Source organism: Leptidea sinapis, chromosome 18, assembly GCF_905404315.1.
Source record: "Leptidea sinapis chromosome 18, ilLepSina1.1, whole genome shotgun sequence".
NCBI lineage: Eukaryota > Metazoa > Arthropoda > Insecta > Lepidoptera > Pieridae > Leptidea > Leptidea sinapis.
Genome location: NC_066282.1, coordinates 11,385,865 through 11,404,757, shown reverse-complemented (window position 1 = coordinate 11,404,757; position 18,893 = coordinate 11,385,865). Strand labels below are relative to the sequence as shown.

Sequence of the window (18,893 nt, the reverse complement as noted above, 5' to 3'; positions counted from 1 at the left end):
TCACACCACATACAACGCCACTGATTGGTTCGATTTCAACTAAAGTCTCTTTCCATTGGCAGCCTAACTTTTCTTGTAGCGCGGTATTATTTTAAATACAAAACAGTGGATACCGTGTTTTTTAAGCCGATTGATAATAGTGAACTATAAAGGGGGTAATTAAAATTTTATTTAAATTATTATTTTATTTAATTAATTAATTAAATTAAAAACATTATCTATCATACATTTCTTGTTTTTAATTACATAAACAAGACATAAACCATATTTTTATAGGTAAATAATCCAATAAATTGTTACTTTGACTGAGGACTGTAAATTATTGCGCCGAAGGGAGGACAAAACACGTCCCTGTATAATTTTCTGATTGGAATATTTTTACTTTAAAAAAGCTAATGTTGCTTGTTTATGTTTTAATCGTAAGCTTTCGTCGAAGTCTATCGATGGTGCATAATGTAATATGTTAGTATTATAGAGGACATAACGTGCGTTGTAATAATAAGAATATAAATAATACCATCTCGGCATTAACTTGTCAAATAGCTAAAATAATACATAGTAAAATAGTGTCGGGAACATTAAAGAAAACGTTTGAGTATTTGTTGTATCACTTTACAAACATAATAATTGTAACAAGTCAATCATTGCATATAATATTGATTTAAAAGAATGGCAATGAGTTTCTTGCACTTCTTCCCATTCAATATCAACTTTTCTGAAGTGGTAGTAATTTGTATATTTATTAGCCGACATGAATGAATAACATTTAATTTTGATTATAGGTATTAGATATTATTTACCTAATGATATAGGTATGTGAACATTTAACCCTTATTTTATCATATTGTATTATGTTGAGGATTTCTTACGTGGAAATTTGTAGCATTAAATATAATTCAGTCCACAACTTCTTAGTTATTCATTCCGGTGATCAATACGGTAATTAGCCGAAAAAGACAGACAGACAAAATGGCATTTCGGTATAAGTAACCTACTTTAAATTTACGATAAAAAAAACAAATTTATGCATTTCAGTACCTTTCCCCAGTAAATAAGGTGAAAGGCCTCGGAATGCTGAATATCGAATTATATATTTTATTGTATTCAAATAGGTTGGTATATGGGTGTATGGAATAAATACATATACAACTAACCGTGATTATGTAGGAAAGTGGAATAATGTTACACTAAGTACCTATACTTATTTATTTATTATTATTAATTATTTTTGCCCATAGTTAACGACCACATCTGCGTCTGATAACTATGAGGAAGCTCATAGACGGTCGGTCATAGGGCAATGGACAGGGATATGCTCGGAGTTTTCTTGCGAGATCGAATCGGAAATGAGGAGATCCGGGCAGATCCAGCAGTGGGCATCTTCCGGCTGAATGAATGATAATGAATTATTGGAACTTTACTAGTGGGAGTTTTCTTTGCGAATGATGGCGGATGGCTGGGTAGGTACCACAGCATCGCCTTTTTCTGTCGTTAAGCAGTGTTAATTTGTTAAAACGTTTCGGTTTGAAGGATTATGCCGCTATTGTAGAACGTAGTTACTGAGCTAACGAGATTTAACATCTTACAGAGCGTACTCAAACTTTAATTACGTAAAACTGAGCTGAGCCTAAGGTTACCATAACCTTTGATTTGTTTATAGTCATATGACAGCTGAAATTATACTGAACCTAATCTAAGACAGCCCAATGCAAAAGTCAAGTTCGCGTTTTGTCACACTCAGCCAAGTTTATCGTAAATAAAGTCTGAGCAAAGTAGAAGTACCTACGATGTAAGTTGTTAAGGCGTTTTAGAACTTCGATGGAGGAGGTGCATACAGCTCGCTGGAGACTTTAAATAAAATTACCACATCTCGGTGGAAAGTTCGATTTTTATAATATGTTTTCCGGAAGGAAATTAGCAATTATCAGCCCTTTAAATTTGTTCAGAATAACAATCAACACTCACGGAATAGGAACAGGGAATAAAGGCTTATTTTCCGTTACAGATGCGGTACCCTACCTAGGGAGGGACCCTAGTTGCGAAAACTAATAACCACCCTCATTATGGTTATTTTCATTACTAGGCTAACTATTATCATACAGTCTTTGCATATTGAAAATAGAGTGCTAATTGATATCTTTTTGACGGAAAAACAGTGTTGCTTGGGTGTATTGTCGCCCTCCAACTTCGTTTCGTGCCAACAAGTTGTACCTTGTAGTTCCTATCTTAAATTGTGGAGATTAAACCCTCACAAATTTTACCTCTTTATAACATTAGTTTATATAATCAATGACGTTTTTATAGACATATCATTTGCAGTCTAATAGCGGAATAGCAAAAGTGTGCGTAAAGGGAAAGATGATAAGCACACTCGTCTCCTTAGTCGTGTGTCAACTGTCAACTGTCACTTCTAAATTCAACATAATATGTAACCTTAACAGAATAAATGTTTTATATTTTTCATTATTGACCAAGAATTTAAAAATTAAAATTTTACATAGTTTGGCCCAGTAGTTTTCATTTTATAAAAATGTTTGTTTACCTAGATGATATAATTGTTTTTTGTCTACGGCTTTTTTAGGAGTTTTCATTCAGGTTGATTATATAATATTATAATTATTAACTGACACTAAAACGTAAAAAATAAAACTACGCCTAAGAAAAACGACTTCAAAAACGGAAAAGTATCATATAACTAAAATTTTAATTTACTACACCTTTACCTTTAATATTAATAAAATACTATTATTTGTATGTGCTAGGTACATATACATAGCTTTGAAGTCGGTGCCAAGCCAAATGTAATAGTAAGTACATACACTCGACACGCGTGACTTTGACAACCTTAATAATTACAGTAAGTAAGCTGTTTATAATATTAAGTTTTATTTTATTTAGGGCTTGGCACCGACCTAAAACCTATGAATAGGTAGCACATATAAATAATAGTATTTTATTAATATTAAAGGTAAAGGTGTATTTAATTAAATTTTTAGTAATTTGATACCTTTCAGTTTTGAGGTCGGTTTTCTTAAACGTAGTTTTTTTTTTGTTTATGTGTTATCATATTGTAAAAGCATTTTATGTACATATACATCACCCAATAAAAGATTTACTATCTCGACTTAACCGAGTACAAGGCATAATACGTTTATGATTGTTCCTCGTGCTAACATTATGACTGTCGCAGTTTCTAGCAAATTCCTTAACGTACTTATATAGAATATATTGCGAAGCAACAGTCAATATGTTTATTTATTGAAAATTTTCTCTTAATGAATCTTTAGGGCCTATGTTATAAATAGCGTGAAATGTAATGATAAAGCAGTCGAAGCTTGTTATGGTCTCATTTGTGGCACGTTCCATATTTTGGCTTTCTTTTAACACAACGTGATTTGTCTAGGTATATGTATAGAAAGACACACCCACATTTCGTCACCATGATGATGCAACCGTATCGCTTAATATTACTTCTGCATCAAAACATCGACATGTTTATCATTGACAACGTGACGTAGCCGAGGGTCACACTGTAAAGTCATTACTCATATTTACAAATGTAAGGTTATATTGCATAAACTATTATAATAAACGCGAGGGTAGCTCTTTCGAGAGCGCTTTCCTTTTTAGCGAGGGTTTCTACCAGTGGGAGGCTTCTTTGTGCAAGATGCCGGATATATTATGGGTATCACGACGGCGCCTTTTTCTGCCTTGAAGCAGTAATGTGTAAGCATTATTGTGTTTCGGTCTGAAGGGCGCCGTAGCTAATGAAATTACTGTCCAAATGAGATTTAATATCTTATGTCTCAAGGTGACAAGCGCAATGAATTTTTGGATTTTTCAAGAATCCTCAGCGGCACTTAATTGTAATGGGCAGGGAGTATCAATTACCAACGTCCTGCTCGTCTCGTCCCTTATTGTCATAAAAAAATTGCACAAATTTTAGTTACAATCTGCCCATCAGGTACGTAACTACAATAAACTGTTCAATCACATTGTTATATTTTTTCATCAATATTTTACTTTAAAAGTTACACCAAACAACCATCTTGCTCCTGTATAACTTTCCACAAGAAGATTTAAAAACTTATGTAGGTAATTATTATCTAAGCTTAAATCAATTCTCTTCAAAACTTATTTTCTTAACTTTTAGATTTTGAAAATATGTATAAATCAATGGAACTTTAAGTTGCTTTGTTATGAATTTATTAAAATTTACTTTGTGTATGACAGTATGATTTCTAAATTAACAATAGATTAATTAATGTGGCCATTTAATCGTTTTTGTTAATAATATTTTATTTTATTTATTTATTTGCATGTAATCTACAGCGTCACAATTTTTATACAATATAATTATAATATAAAATAGAAAAATAAGGCCAAAACTGATTACAGTATATAGGTATTAAACAAAAGAAGTAAATAACATTTTATGATTTAAACAAGCCAGAATAAGATAACAAAATATTTACAATTACTATAATAAGCAACTTAGAAGGTAAACTTTACAAAATAAGGTTACAGGAGTGTGTGTGCGTGTATGTAAGGTTGTGTGTAGTGTATTTGAGGGTGTATGTAGTATGTGTGTGAGTGTGTGTGTTTAGATAATCATTGCAGTCGATGTATATTTCTTATTTCTTTTTTTTAGCTGTACTTTGGACAAGCAAAACATATCTAAATTAAAATAAGCTTTATTGTAGGTGAGAGCCAGACGTTGCAGAACAGAGTTTTGTGTGTAGTTATGATGAGATAATTTTGCCTACGTATAGATGCAATAGACGCATGAGAGCAGGCCAGGTTTATTACTTTAGTGTGCATGACGGCTACGTCTTACACTCGCCATAAGTCAGTCACTTTGTTTTAGTATGTGTGTGTTGCAGAAAATAGGGGCTAACAGGTCACCGCGACGTGTAGGTAAATTATGAAAGATCATATCACGGATTGTATTTTTAATGGTATCCATTACATTCTATACGAAACGAAGATGTCATAATTACACCTTATAATATGTTATGCAAAAGATATTTACCCCAACAGTGCAAGGCTTCATTGTACGGGATGTGGCCCAGGTGGGAACACAGCAGCCCTGTTTTCTGCCATCAAGTAATTCTGTCCAATCATTATTGTGTTTCGGTTTGAACTTCATCACAATACAGTAATACATGAGGTGCACGGCCGCTAAGCAATCTTGGGAAGACAAAACTATTGAGTGCCACGCTGTACACCGCCGAGACTGGTCTGGTTAGCTGCACCGCGTCGCCAAGCTTTTTATATGTGGTATCATACAAAAAGATTGACAATTGTGTTGTGTAGGTGTTCATGGTAAAATTTAATACGTGAGAACTTGCATTGACGTATACATTAACTCATACAGATAGCATAAAAAAATATTCTTGGCAGTAATGTTCAAAGTCATTAGATGTAGTAACACTACGTCACGCACGAGACGGACATGAACACCAGGCAAGAACATTTTGTTTCAGCAATTGAAATGTAATTATTTAGCAAAATTAGTAACACAATTTTGTTAGTTTAAAGGGGCACTTACCTGAAATACGGCATTCCATTCTTTTAAGTTTGGATACGCTGTTATTTGGACAGTTTTTCATTGAACACTGTCATTGCGTGGCGTTGTATTCAATGCGCGGTCGAAATACATGCCTAATAGACGCGTAGGCAGAGTTTTGCTTCAGACAATTATTGAGCGTGACTGTGAGTCTAGTTGTTTATTGTACGTCAATGCGTTCTACCTATATAATTTTTACTTACTTTGTTATAGGTACTTATTTTGCATTAAACCTTGTTCAAAAGTGACCTATTAAAACACCTGAGATGAGAGAAACATTTTACGTTTAAATGTAAACTGCAAAATGATTATAAATATACGACTATACTAAATAAAATATAGCTCCATGATTTCTTTATTGATTCTACTTCTTGTTACGTACAGGAAATAAGATATAAAAGATATATAAAATGCATAGGGAATTTTTCGATTTGAATGTCAATAATTAAAAAAAATATCAGGATTATACAGGCTGTAATCGTTAAGTTTAACCAGGCGTTTATTCCGTAACTATTCCAGATATAATAAAAAAAAACTTTAAACTGATGTCGAAAGTACGATACTTAATCCAAAATTTTTATATTAAACACTCGCCACACATTTTTCTTCAGTTTAAAGTTTACGATATTTGTAATATTATAACGGAATAATCTCCTGGTCACACTTAACGATTACATCCTGTATAATATATACGACCAAGTAGGTACGTTAAATAAAGTATAGCTCTATGATTCCTCGAATAATTCTACTTTTCGTAACGTACAGGAAATAATATATAAAAAATATAAACTGTATAGTGAATTTCTCGATTGACGGTCAAGTAAAGGAACAGGTTTCCAAGGTTTTTTTTTGTATAAGAGGGGCCAAACGGGCAAGAGTTTCATGGGATGGAGAGAGGTGAGGCAACCTCCCATGGACATCCACAGCAACAGGTGTCAAGCGTTGCTGAATGTATCACGATTTTAAATATACGAGTATACTAAATAAAGTATATCTCTATGATGAGGTAAATGTTAGTGAAATCTCTAAACAAAAAATTGTGAGCAAGAAAAACACATTTGATTAATATTATTTTAATGAAAATTCAACTAAGTGTATAAATCTTATTTATACTTAATATGATAAACAGTACGGGATCCACTGTGTATACAGGATGTTATAAGTGCATCCCTTGACAAATATTTACAATCAACTACAAAAAACACGTCATCGTAATGTTTAAAATTGCGCTAACAAAATATAAGGTGCCCGGGTAATAATGTTTATATACACACGCACCTTTCTCACACGAGCAATGTTTTTAAGCGGATTCATTTTGATTTGTTCTAAATATAAAATTATAATTACTTCAGACACTATGTTTTATCCACAAATAAAATTACACGTAAATTCAATATTATCTAAAATCATATCAGAATGTGTTAACAAAAATTAAGGGGCTATGTTATGTTAAGTGATGTTGTGTTGTGCTATGTTATGTTATGGTTTGTTATAAAATGTTATGTCGGAATTAGGTGTAATATTTGCGGAATTTAAACTGACCTTTGATAATCAAACTATCACATGGTTTTAGTAGCTAGCAGTAGAAGTTTTTTAGAATAATTATAATAAAATAATAAAAATAATAATTTTTTTTAGAATAATCTGAAGGGCGTACACAACACATTGCAAGTCTCAGAGAAAGAGGTCATATGTTAAGCCTTTATACTTAGATAATTTTATAAGTCTAGAAGGAGCCTCGTGCTGTTAGACAACGTGTGCATGACAAGCTACGTCTTACACTCTCGATTTGTGAATCACTTTGTTTTAGTGTGCATGCGTTGCTGACAATAGAGATTAACATTTCGTCGCTATTTTTTTCGACGTGTTCACAGCTGCCACAGTCTATCTAGACTTATAAAATTGCCTCTTATATGTGGTATATTTTACGTTTTTGAATCCTTCAAGCTTACAACATACTCCCAACGTAAGAGCCGGGGCCAGCATCGCATCTGACCCCTCACATCTGGTATCGCGGCTGGTTTTTTCCATCACAGGCGGGTCTTGGCCGTTTTCCTCCCTTTAATATTATATATACCGGATTTTTTCCATCACAGGAGCTCCTTGTCCGTTTTCCTCCCTTTAAAACCAGCCGCAATACCAGAAGTCAGATGCGATGCTGGCCCAGACCCTTACGATGGATATGTTCTACTTGCTTGAAGGATTCAAAAGTAAAAATGTACCTCCAAGAAGTTTCTTACAAAAGACGCATTTGTGGAATAACAGACATCAATATCGTTTAAAATGCTATTTAACTGCCAGTGATTATATTTGGCAGCCAAAATCTACGTAATATCTATATTATGTATAATATGTTTTCGTTTAATTAAGAAAATATTCATCTTATTATTAATAATTCAAACAGCGTCATCAGTGCGACCATCGTGTAAGCGTAACGCGTTCCATATCATTGTCAATATTATCTACTCTTCGTTCATTTAAAAAAACACTCCACACGTACGTGATATCTAAATTATATTCAAATTAAGATTTATTTTTATAAAAAATCTGATAAACCACAACTGTTACTAACAACAAAATAATATGTTTGCGATGATAGCGGTGTTTTGTTTCAACTGAGTTTTATCTAGAATTTACGGGAACATCTGACTGACATAAATTATTGATTTTACAATGCTTATTTTATTTGATAGAGCGATTTCAATATCTGATTCTTATTTATAGAACAACATAATATTATTTAAATATAATTCCGCGAGACAAATAAATTAAAAACATCGTTCGTGTGATTACAATATTATTATAACGAATAGATATTAATATTTTGTATATTTATTGTAAATTATCATATTCATACATATAAAAACGCAGTCTTACCCCATGTCCCAAAACCTTTATTGGATACTATGTCAAAAAGACATCTACCGTTATAAAAGTACTATTGAATGGGGTCCTAGTATAGAAATCTTAATAAGAATGTACTAGAAATTGCGACCACTAATGATTCCCTCTCACTCGCACATGTGATATCATCTATCTGCCATCCCTGTTTCGCTGATAGACTCTTTATTCGCGCGATTTATACTAATACAAATGGCGGACGTAAACAATACGTGAATCGTTGACGGAACTACGGAAAATCTTCTACGACTTGCAACAACTATATCAATCAAAATATAACATTTCATCCATAAGTATTTTTAACTGATATTTTTAAGCAGAATGTATGGCGATCATTTTTTACATTGAGATTCAAAATTTATTTGTATTGCCATCATTTTACACACCATTGATGGACAAGTCCTTCAATATCCGAGGCGTTGCAAGCAAACATAGCAATGTATGTGTAAGCGAGAGTCCCGCAAGGCACTTTCTAGTACTTTCTTATTAGGATTTAGATGGGTAGTAGATATTCAGCCGGCAACACTCGATTCTATTCAAATGACATATAATTTCACGACATGTCCAAACAGCCTTGAATACAGGGTCGGAAATAAAAACTATTACAAATCAATAAGGGAAAAAATACGACAAACGTCCTTCCAATTCACTTAGTGGTAAGGATTCACCGCCACTCATTCTTTTTGTAATACCAGAGGCTGGCTGCCAGCCATGGCGATATCCATACTATCGCTCTTTGACAAACCGGTCTTCCTCTCAGTAGCCTTGAGCTGGCAGTTCATAATGCTCTCCATGAATTTGGAGAACACAGAGAGAGAGAGAAAAAAGTTTATAGCTGACCGAATGGAGTTCAATTCTTTCGTAAATACTCGTATAGGTATATTTACTTGGATCTATAAAATAAATCAACGTTCAGATAATATATATGCGATTCGAAATTTAAGAGAACGTTAAATATATAATACCAATGGACTAATATAAATTGTCAAGTTAAATTACTAATAGTTAACAAAGTCAAGTATAAATTGCCCCTACGTATAGCGAGCTTCGTAATATACAGGGTGAAATATAAAAGTGCGCCATATTTTTCCCCATGAGAAATACTTTTATAGTTTCTACAAACCACCAATAGCTACTTAAACTCGCTACGAATTAAATACTACAACTGCATACTAATACAATTAACAAGGCCTCGCCTATAGTACGAAACGATAACAACACTAAACTAAAGCTCTGATTATTCCTAGAGACAGTAACAATAAAATCTCTATGTTTATGCTATATTATATAACCAAACACAATATCCTAGGAAACCAAATAGTAAGTATTTATTCAACAAATACAACACAACATCAATGATGATAATTTTCAGTTTGAGCACGAAATTAACATAAATATAATTTTACATTACAAAACAATATTTCATACAAGCTCTAGGAATAACTTATGAGCTACGTTTCGAGCTACGAGCTCTCAAGTTGAAAAGAATAATTAACTTGACGTTTAATACTACCCTCAAGACCAGATACAATCTTAAGATGATGACTAGACTAGCATAAATATGGAGGGATTAATAGAATAGTTGGAAGAACTATATGTACTACATTTTGCGTCAATGTTAAATATTGTGATTCAATCTTTAAAGCCGGATCTAATTTAAAATAATTCAAAGTCAACAGCTTAAATAAATATTAAACAGTAGATAATCAACGTAAAGATTATTCAAAATGTGTTAAAATTAAATTCAGAAACCAGGTGTAGCAATTGAATTAAAATTGTTATCATACTTCCTTTAAATTACTTCCCATTCAATATTTAAATATAATATTGCAAGAAATCAAAATATTAATGAGTTTACAATTAATACTTACACATTACTTGTTGATATTGATACTAATAGGGGACGAAAATTAATTGCGTAATAGGGAACGTAATCTGCGTAGACCGAATACTAATTGGTGTAAGTTCTGTTCATAACGGTTGCTTTCTTGGTCGGAATGTTTCTTTTTTTATATGAACGGACTAGTTCACTAACATCAGTTGAACCTTTGTTGAACCATTGTTTACATTTATTCAAGATTTTTAAATTCATACAATATTAGTTTCTGTTATATTTAATTAGTGTGCATTTTAGTTTTGTTAATGTAGTTTCCAAAAAATTAAGATTAGTTGTGTTCCATTCGGTTGTTTCTATAGCCCCTTTTAGGCAAAACTCCTCTTCCAAGTTTCCATTTTTCTTTGTCCTTGATTTTTCTATATCGTCACTCCGATTCCAATTGTTACCAGTTACTTCTAATATCCATCTTTCATCCCACAATTTAGATATATTGCCCGGATAGATATACCTGTCCATTTTAAATTAAATCTGAGAGCGTGTCCAAGTGCATCTATATATTTTGTTTTGTGGCGTAATGTTAATAACATTTATTGTTTTGTTAATTTTTCTTAGTTTCAAGATAGTTCTTTCCATTGCATGCTGGCAGGAAAGGATTGTGTTACTGTTAAACAAGGTAAATTGTTGGAACTTGGAATGCATTATAACCTTCTTATAACTCTTTTTTCAATTTTTTTTTGCCCCATTATTGCATATTGCATTTGTATTGGTTTCATAAATTCCTTATATTTTTCAATGATTTGCTCAACAGGATGCGGTCGAAGGTATACGTAGAATATCTTGGAGGAATCCGCGTGTTCTACTGGCTGATTGTTTTAGATCTTTGGTGCTGTTGAGTTCAATATTATTGATGAAAATAATTTAGATATGGCGTATGGAAAGCTGAGTAGCCTGCAATTTTCAATCTCCATTGCCTTTATAGTACTTACACCAAAATTATATTTAATTGGCACTATCATTTTATTATCGATTGATTTGTGGGTTTCTTTCCGTATGTTTCTTAATTCGATTTATTTTTTTGCTCATAAGCGACGCTTCGATATGAGTTCTTATGTTTCTCTTTTAGTCTACAGTTTTTGTATTATTGTGTTTGATTTTTCCTAATGTGCACGTGTTTTAAATTGAGACTTATTGTTAAAAATTCAGATTGTTTATATTCATCACCACATTACGTACCTACGTTTTTTGCAGTGCGCCCTAGATTCTGACATAAAGTAAAGTAATTTAAATGTCCTTTTTGAAAATAATTGAACTGAATTATCATGGAAATGAGATCCTGACTTTCTGAAGTGGAAAAGAAGATTTAAATCATGAATGAACTCATGTAATGCTACAGCATGAGTTCTAAGACGTGTTCCTCAATCATACTCATTCTTATGCATATAAACAACAAAATAATTTCTACACGATATTATACTGCAACATTTAACCTTGACGAAAATTGCATCCAAATACAAAAACACTACCAAGATATGATATCATCTAAATATCTACTCGTACTAATAAATGAATTAACAGAATAATCTAAATCTATGTTTGGCAGAGATAGGAATCAGAATCAATATTGCACTTTGCTATATTTGCAGCCATAGGCACAGTGCTAATAAGTAACTAGTAGTTTCAGAGTCTGTACCGGAACATACAGATTATCAGAAGATCCTCACCGAATCGGATCCATTCAAAATCTGTCTCTTTCTCTTTCTTGTCTTTTCGCGCTGTCTCTCACTTACAATGTATAATCTCTATAAAAGTCCCGTGGACAGTCAGTGGACATTAGCCCTGCTAATCAAGATTTAGTCCTGTCAACTTCGAGATGCCATTGACAATTTGATGTCAGTTCAATTATCTAGCAAGGACGTGTTGACTCGGACCTTAGAGCCCCCCTTCATATAGTCTCACTTATGTAATTTAAGTATTTTAAATCCACTCTTTTCTTTGAGTGAGGATTCAAATAACGTGCTAGAGGGAATCTAGTCGCGTACGCTGTACTGCCAGTAATGCAGATTGCTGCTGAAGACTCTTACGCAGACCTTCTAGTGTTTGTAACACCTGAAAATAATTAACATACATTCTTTACAAATTAAAATATTATACGGTTTAATTTTATGGCATATAAGAGAGATCTCCGATACCCATAAGATGATGTATCCTGGACGAACCATCTGGATTACTAAGATACTTAAAGATTCAAAAAAACTATTTTTTCCCAAATGTACTTCTAAATAAAAAGAGGTGACTTCTGGACTTAACTCTAGAACGCGTTTTGAGGTATATTCATATTTGGAACGTAGTGTTATTTTCAAAACTTACGGAACACAGAAGGTACACTGGTATAGGTAGGTAGCTTTCCTAGCGCTAGGTACTAATTGTCAAGACATGCCCTGTGCTTCCGCGGGTCGTAAAAAGAATAAGGTAGTCCCAGGCCCAAGGGTGTCGTTAAAGGCGACTACGGGCTTTTTGAAAGTGGGAGAGTCACGCTGCCGTCTTTGGACGTCAGCACAATCGGGCCAGACTCGTCCGGGTTACTTACCACACTCGCACAGAATACCGGCGTAAAGTAGCGGCCTAGTGGCGCTATGTTTCGCATAGATTAGTGTCGAGGATCCGAACTGCAAAGTTCTAAAGAGGAAATATAACCGTCCTCCATATTTTTTAAGCAGCAAATCACCCGTGCGCTGAAGTGCGTTGAAGCACGTCGTCAAAATCGGCGAGCAGCTTTCCAGTTACCCGACCGGAACACGCAAGTTCTGGTTGTTGTCGAAAGCTGCTCTTGGTAACTTCAACCAGCCGTCGACTCTTGACGACACTGGAAAAACACCGCCGACCATCCCGTGGTGTCAGTTCTCCATGCCTGAAATACAGTTTAGACAGAAAACTGTTCGGCGAGCTCTGTTTTCGTTGGAAGTCAAGAAATCGAGCGAGCAGGATGGCATTTCTCCAATCGTGCTTAGAACGTGTGCCCCTGAGTTGACGTCGGTGCTAACGCATTTATACCGGCACTCTTATTTAAAAAGTGTAGTCCCGGCCTCATGGAAGTCAGCCCTTGTCCATTCGATCAAAAAAAAGGAGACAGTTCGGATCCGGCAAACTACAGGTCTATTGCTATTACCTCCCTGCTCTCCAAAATCATGGAGAGCATAATTAACCGCCAGCTCTTTGTATACCTTAAAGGTCACCTGGTGATCAATGACCGGCAGTACAGCTTTCCCCATGGTCGGTCGGCAGGCGATCTTCTGGTATACCTTACACATAGATGGGCGGCGGCTATTGAAAGCAAGGGGGAAGACCTGGCAGTTAGCCTGGATATAGCGAAGGCCTTTGATTGCGTATGACAAGGCGCTCCTCTCAAAACTTCCATCATTTGGGCTACCCGAGAGCTTATGCAAGTGGACCTCCAGCTTCCTCACTGGGCGCAGCATACAGGTCGCTGTCGACGGTTATGGCTCGAATCCCAAGCCCGTGAACGCTGGAGTACCCCAAGGCTGTGTGATATCTCCCACGCTGTTTCTTCTGCATATCAATGATATGTTGGACACCTCCAACATACATTGCTATGCAGACGACAGCACTGGTGATGCTATATACACGGGCCATACAGGTCTCTCTCGGGAAATCGTCGACCAGTGCCGGGAGAAACTTGTGTCTTCTATCGAGTCCTCTTTCGAGAAGGTCGCGGAATGGATAAGGTTCAATTTACCCCCCAGAAGACCCAAGTTTTCGCGTTTACAACTAAAAAAAACCATTTGACGTATCACCGCTCTTCGACAACACTTTCCTTAAAGCCTCGCCTAGTATCGCAATCCAATATACTCGAAATCTCGAGCGATTGCAAATTCCGTGGCCATCTGGAGGGCAAAGCCAAATTGGCTTCGAAGAAGCTGGGCGTCATAAATAGAGCACGGCAATACTTCAAGCCAGCCCATATTCTAGCGCTGTACAAAGCGCAGGTCCGACCACACTTGGAGTATTGCTGTCATATCTGGTCTGGCGCACCTCAGTATCAGCTCGATCCAATTGACCGCGTGCAACGCAGAGCAGCTCGAATTGTCAGGGACCCAGTACTCTGTGAACGGCTGGATCACTTGGCATTGCGTAGAGACGTCGCTTCATTGTGAGTCTTCTAGAGTATTCCGAAGAGCTGTTTAACCTGATTCCTGCCGCCGGATTCCACCTTCGCATGACACGCCACAAGTTAGGATATCATCCCCACCATCTGGATCTGTGGCGGTCCTCCGCAGTGCGGTTTTCAAGGAGCTTTCTTCCTCGTACTATAAAGCTGTGGAATGAGCTTCCTTGTGCGGGGTTTCCGGGACGATACGACATGGGTACCTTCAAAAAGAGTGCGTACACCTTCCTTAAAGGTCGGCAACGCTCTTGTGATTCCTCTGGTGTTGCAAGAGAATGTGGGCGGCGGTGATCACTTAACTCCTATTCCATAAAAATAAAGTCAGGAATTCAAGTAATGTGGAATTGAAAACAGTATTGTAATGACACTCTATACACATAGACAATGCACGTCTTATAAAAACAAAGCCAAAATATGGAACATGTCACAATTTACACCACAATTAGCTTCGACTGTAATACCTATACATTGCCGCATTCGATCGTTAATATATTCCTGGTCAATATGCAGCAATGTAAAACATTTGTTCAGTTTAGGTTCGATTCATACAATGACACACGACTAAAGGAAATAATTGTGCTTACAATATCTTTAAGCACACTTTTAGCGGAACGCTGTGAATGATATTATGTCCATTTGTATAGAACGTCATTGTAGTATTGACATATTATAAGCAATCAAGTTATTAGTCAGCATATATCAAATATTGATTTTTTACTAAGTTTTGGAAGATAGATAATTGTAAAACAGTTTTCTTACCTCTTCTCTCGCATACATTTTCCGCTTGGGGGGTTCTGAGTGCGGTCTATCCGTTGGTGATGGGGGTTGCAACGTCCGCGGGAAGGGCGGGGCCGCGAGGGGGGAGCGACGGGGCGCAGGGGAGAGGCGGCGTGACGCCTCGGGGGAATTCGCGCGGATGAAATTGGTGATGTGTGTTCGTTCTGGACTTCGGCGGGGACAATCCACCTTAACAATATACGATACGGTAATTTATATTTATACAGTTTATTCTTTGTAACTTTGTGTGAAATATTTGATATTATTAGATGCAGCATCATACAAACTATATTGTTATACAGCCATTGTAAAATACTCTATTTGATTGAAAACATTGGTCGTTGAGTTTATTGTATATTGTTTTCTCACGAGCTCTACTTTTTTACCGACTACATTTGTTTGTTTTTTTCTGTTTTTTTTATATTTGTTACCTCAAAACTTTCAACTGGATGAACCGATTTTGATAATTCTTTTTTTATTGGATAATTTTTGGAGTCGGTGTCATCCAACATAGATTTGTAACTACATACATAGTTATACTCGTAGGTGAGTTGTGCGGAGGTGTAGGTTGTATGGAGACGAGAGCGAGTCGCGGCGGAAGGACAGCGATTCCAAAAATGACAATAATCGTAACTAGAATTAGATTAATTATGTAGATTGTATATAAATACGCAAATATTTTTATACTTTTTAGTGCATATTATATCTATTGTTTTGAAATAGTGTTTATGAAGTCGGTTGTTTTTTTGTTAAATTTTTTTTTCCTAACATATAGTGGATTCAGTAATCTATAAGAAATATTTATAGTGACGATTCAAAAGCGCTTAGTTTAAGCCTAATTGAAAAAAAGTATATTTGACTTCAAAAAAACAATGAAATAAACGGTGGGTCAAATGGATGACTTTATTGATAAATTTCGGTGCACCCGCAACTAATAATTAATTAATTAATCATAATAACTTAAAAAAATAATATTATGTACATACATAATTTTAAATATTAAGAATGCTACAAAAAAATCACTGACTACCCACTTATTTTGATTTAAAGATATTAATTCTCATAAGATTAAAGATGAAATCACATACTTGAGGATTATACATAATATATAAATATAATAAAACATTAGTTTAGATTATTACGATTAAGCTTGCAAAAAACAAAATGTTACAATAAATGTATCTTCATTTTTTACAATAAATGAAGGTACATAAAAAATATACTAAATGACAAAATCGATTACAGATTAAGAGAGGCTGGATGAGGCTAACAGTATGATAATATTTCAAGTGAACTAAAATTATACGCATTAATTATTTAAATCAAATAAAGGTTTGTATACATTGGTTTTTATTGTTGGCATTGGAAATATTAAATCTTTATTCGGGTACCTATAGCGCAATATATATATTTTATTTTATAAAAATGTGTTTTAAGGCGATACTAAATGCTAGCGACCTTGAGCGATATGAGTTTACGGCTGCCGGCCCGCCATCTATGTAACAAAGCCAATATTTTCAAAATTCTTGCGTGGAAATCAGTTTATATGCTTACAATACTCGTTGTTCACTACTAATCTTAATAAATGAAAGTACAAGCTATAAGAATAACTTTTCTGAGAGAAGTACCAAAAAAATGCGTCACGCCATGCCAAAAAATTTGTTTAACTTCAAATAAAAGTGGTAGTTATAAAAGTCTCGGCAGTGTTAACTATAACCAACAGCAAGCATTAGCAACCAACAAATAAGACTTAAGGATATGTGTAACAGGATTAAGTAGTTTTCATAGCTCGAAATGCTATACTTTCACCACAAAACTTGTCTAAAAACAGCATGTTTGCGTGTTTTCTGCTTACTCTTCGCCTTAAGACTTTTTTAAACAATAGATACGGGTAGGTACGTAACGTAGGTACTTTTGTATACAAACTGTTAATTATTTATTTATTCGATAAAATACAGTTACAATTAATTATAAAAATATTATGAATGAATAATTTCACATTTCATACGAGAATAGAATATGTAAAAAAAAACACTATATCAACAACAGATGTAAGTTAAATCCTACTTCACATTTAAAATACGAGTTACTTTCTGTTTATCATAACAGTAAAAAGCAGTTATTTCTGCCTTCCTTAGGGATGTCTTGAATGGCTTCTTGGAATATATTGAACGCCTCGTCCTGACTTGTAAATCGGAAACCTCTTACTTACTATTTTTGTTTTATTTCAACAAAGAAGAATAACTTATTGTCTGCCTACAGAAGTGCACACACACCTTTTTTTTCAAACCGTCCTTCAAACTCTAGAAAACACATTCTTGACAGTGCTTAGACTTATCTTAACTATCGGAGATAAATTGTTTTTCTTTTTCTTACAATATTACTTACAACACAGAGTAATGAGTTTAAGCTTCATCACCAAATTACAATCATTATAATCTCTTGAAACTTTTTTGTTGACTTACGCCATAGTGAAATTAATAAAAAATCGTGACGCAAATAATTACTTGATTTAAGTTCATTGCATTGCCACGACATAATTTAAAAAATGATGCCATAATCTAAAGTCAAATGACAAACACACAACCTCAATTGTAACCTACTCTTTGAGTGTTCCATTTTCAAAAACCGAAATTGTTTTCTCTATAGGTAATTGTATTACAAAAGGCCAATCAATAAACTATCAGCATGGCTCTTGTACATGTGTAGTATATATATGTTTGTATTTCGTTAATCTGCTTTAGATACAATAAGGATACTGACATGAAAATGGGCATATTTTATGAGGACGAGAAAAATGATGTAAATCTGTAAAGTACTGGTATCCGAGAGACAGAAAAAGAAACCGAGGAAGGCCACTTTGAAGATGGATGGACGAGATTAAAGCAGTTGCGGGTAGCGCATGGACCAGAACAGTTGAAAACAGGATACCATGGCGGCAGTGGGAGGAGGCGTATGTCTAGAAAATGACAAGAATTTGTCGTTATTCAAAAATCAATTTACGAAGGAAAATATCGTATACATAATTAAACAAATTGAAATAGTAATAATTGTAAAATTTGAATATATTGTGTGGATATCATTCAGTTGATATCGTTGAATCATTGAGAGCAAAATTCAAAGAAATTAACATCTTGACTGTTGCGTCTCAATATATTCTTGATAATGTAATGTATGTTCATAGGCACATAAGTGAATTTGCCAGAAACTGTCATAACCATAATGTTAACACCAGGAACAGACATAAATTTATGATGCCTACTACTCGGCTTAGTCGAGTTAGTAAGTCTTTTGTGGGGCGATGTATATGCTTTTACAACAAGATCCCAGAAAATGTTCAAAACAAAAGTATTACGATATTCAAAAGAATTATTAAAAATGTTTGTGTCGTAAAGGTTACTATAACATTAATGACTTTCTTAATGATACCACAGATTGGGAATGTAGTAACCGCCGTCAGGCTATAAAATAATAAGTTTAATTGTACAATATTACTTTGTAAACATATTTATTCGGTGATAAAAAAAGCCCGCTGAGTCTGTTGCGCCCATTCTTCTCAGGTCTGAGGCATTCATTTTGTAATGGGTGGTAGATTTATTGACTTTCAATAAGTGATTTCACATCCT

At 34.5% G+C, this 18,893-nt stretch overlaps 1 protein-coding gene across 1 annotated transcript in view; it reads right to left on the bottom strand.

Annotated features, from left to right (window-relative positions):
* Positions 1 to 6,626: 6,626 nt before the first annotated feature.
* The window catches only part of LOC126969569 (serine/arginine repetitive matrix protein 1-like), a 30,922-nt gene continuing 18,655 nt past the window's right edge, over positions 6,627 to 18,893 (bottom strand). Inside the window, exons 5-6 of the mRNA XM_050815098.1 lie at positions 15,250 to 15,456; positions 6,627 to 12,413 (exon numbers count right to left, since the gene is read on the bottom strand). Of these exons, the coding sequence (XP_050671055.1) occupies positions 12,324 to 12,413; positions 15,250 to 15,456 (297 nt within the window). The 3' untranslated portion in view covers positions 6,627 to 12,323. The remainder of the gene's footprint in view (positions 12,414 to 15,249; positions 15,457 to 18,893) is intronic.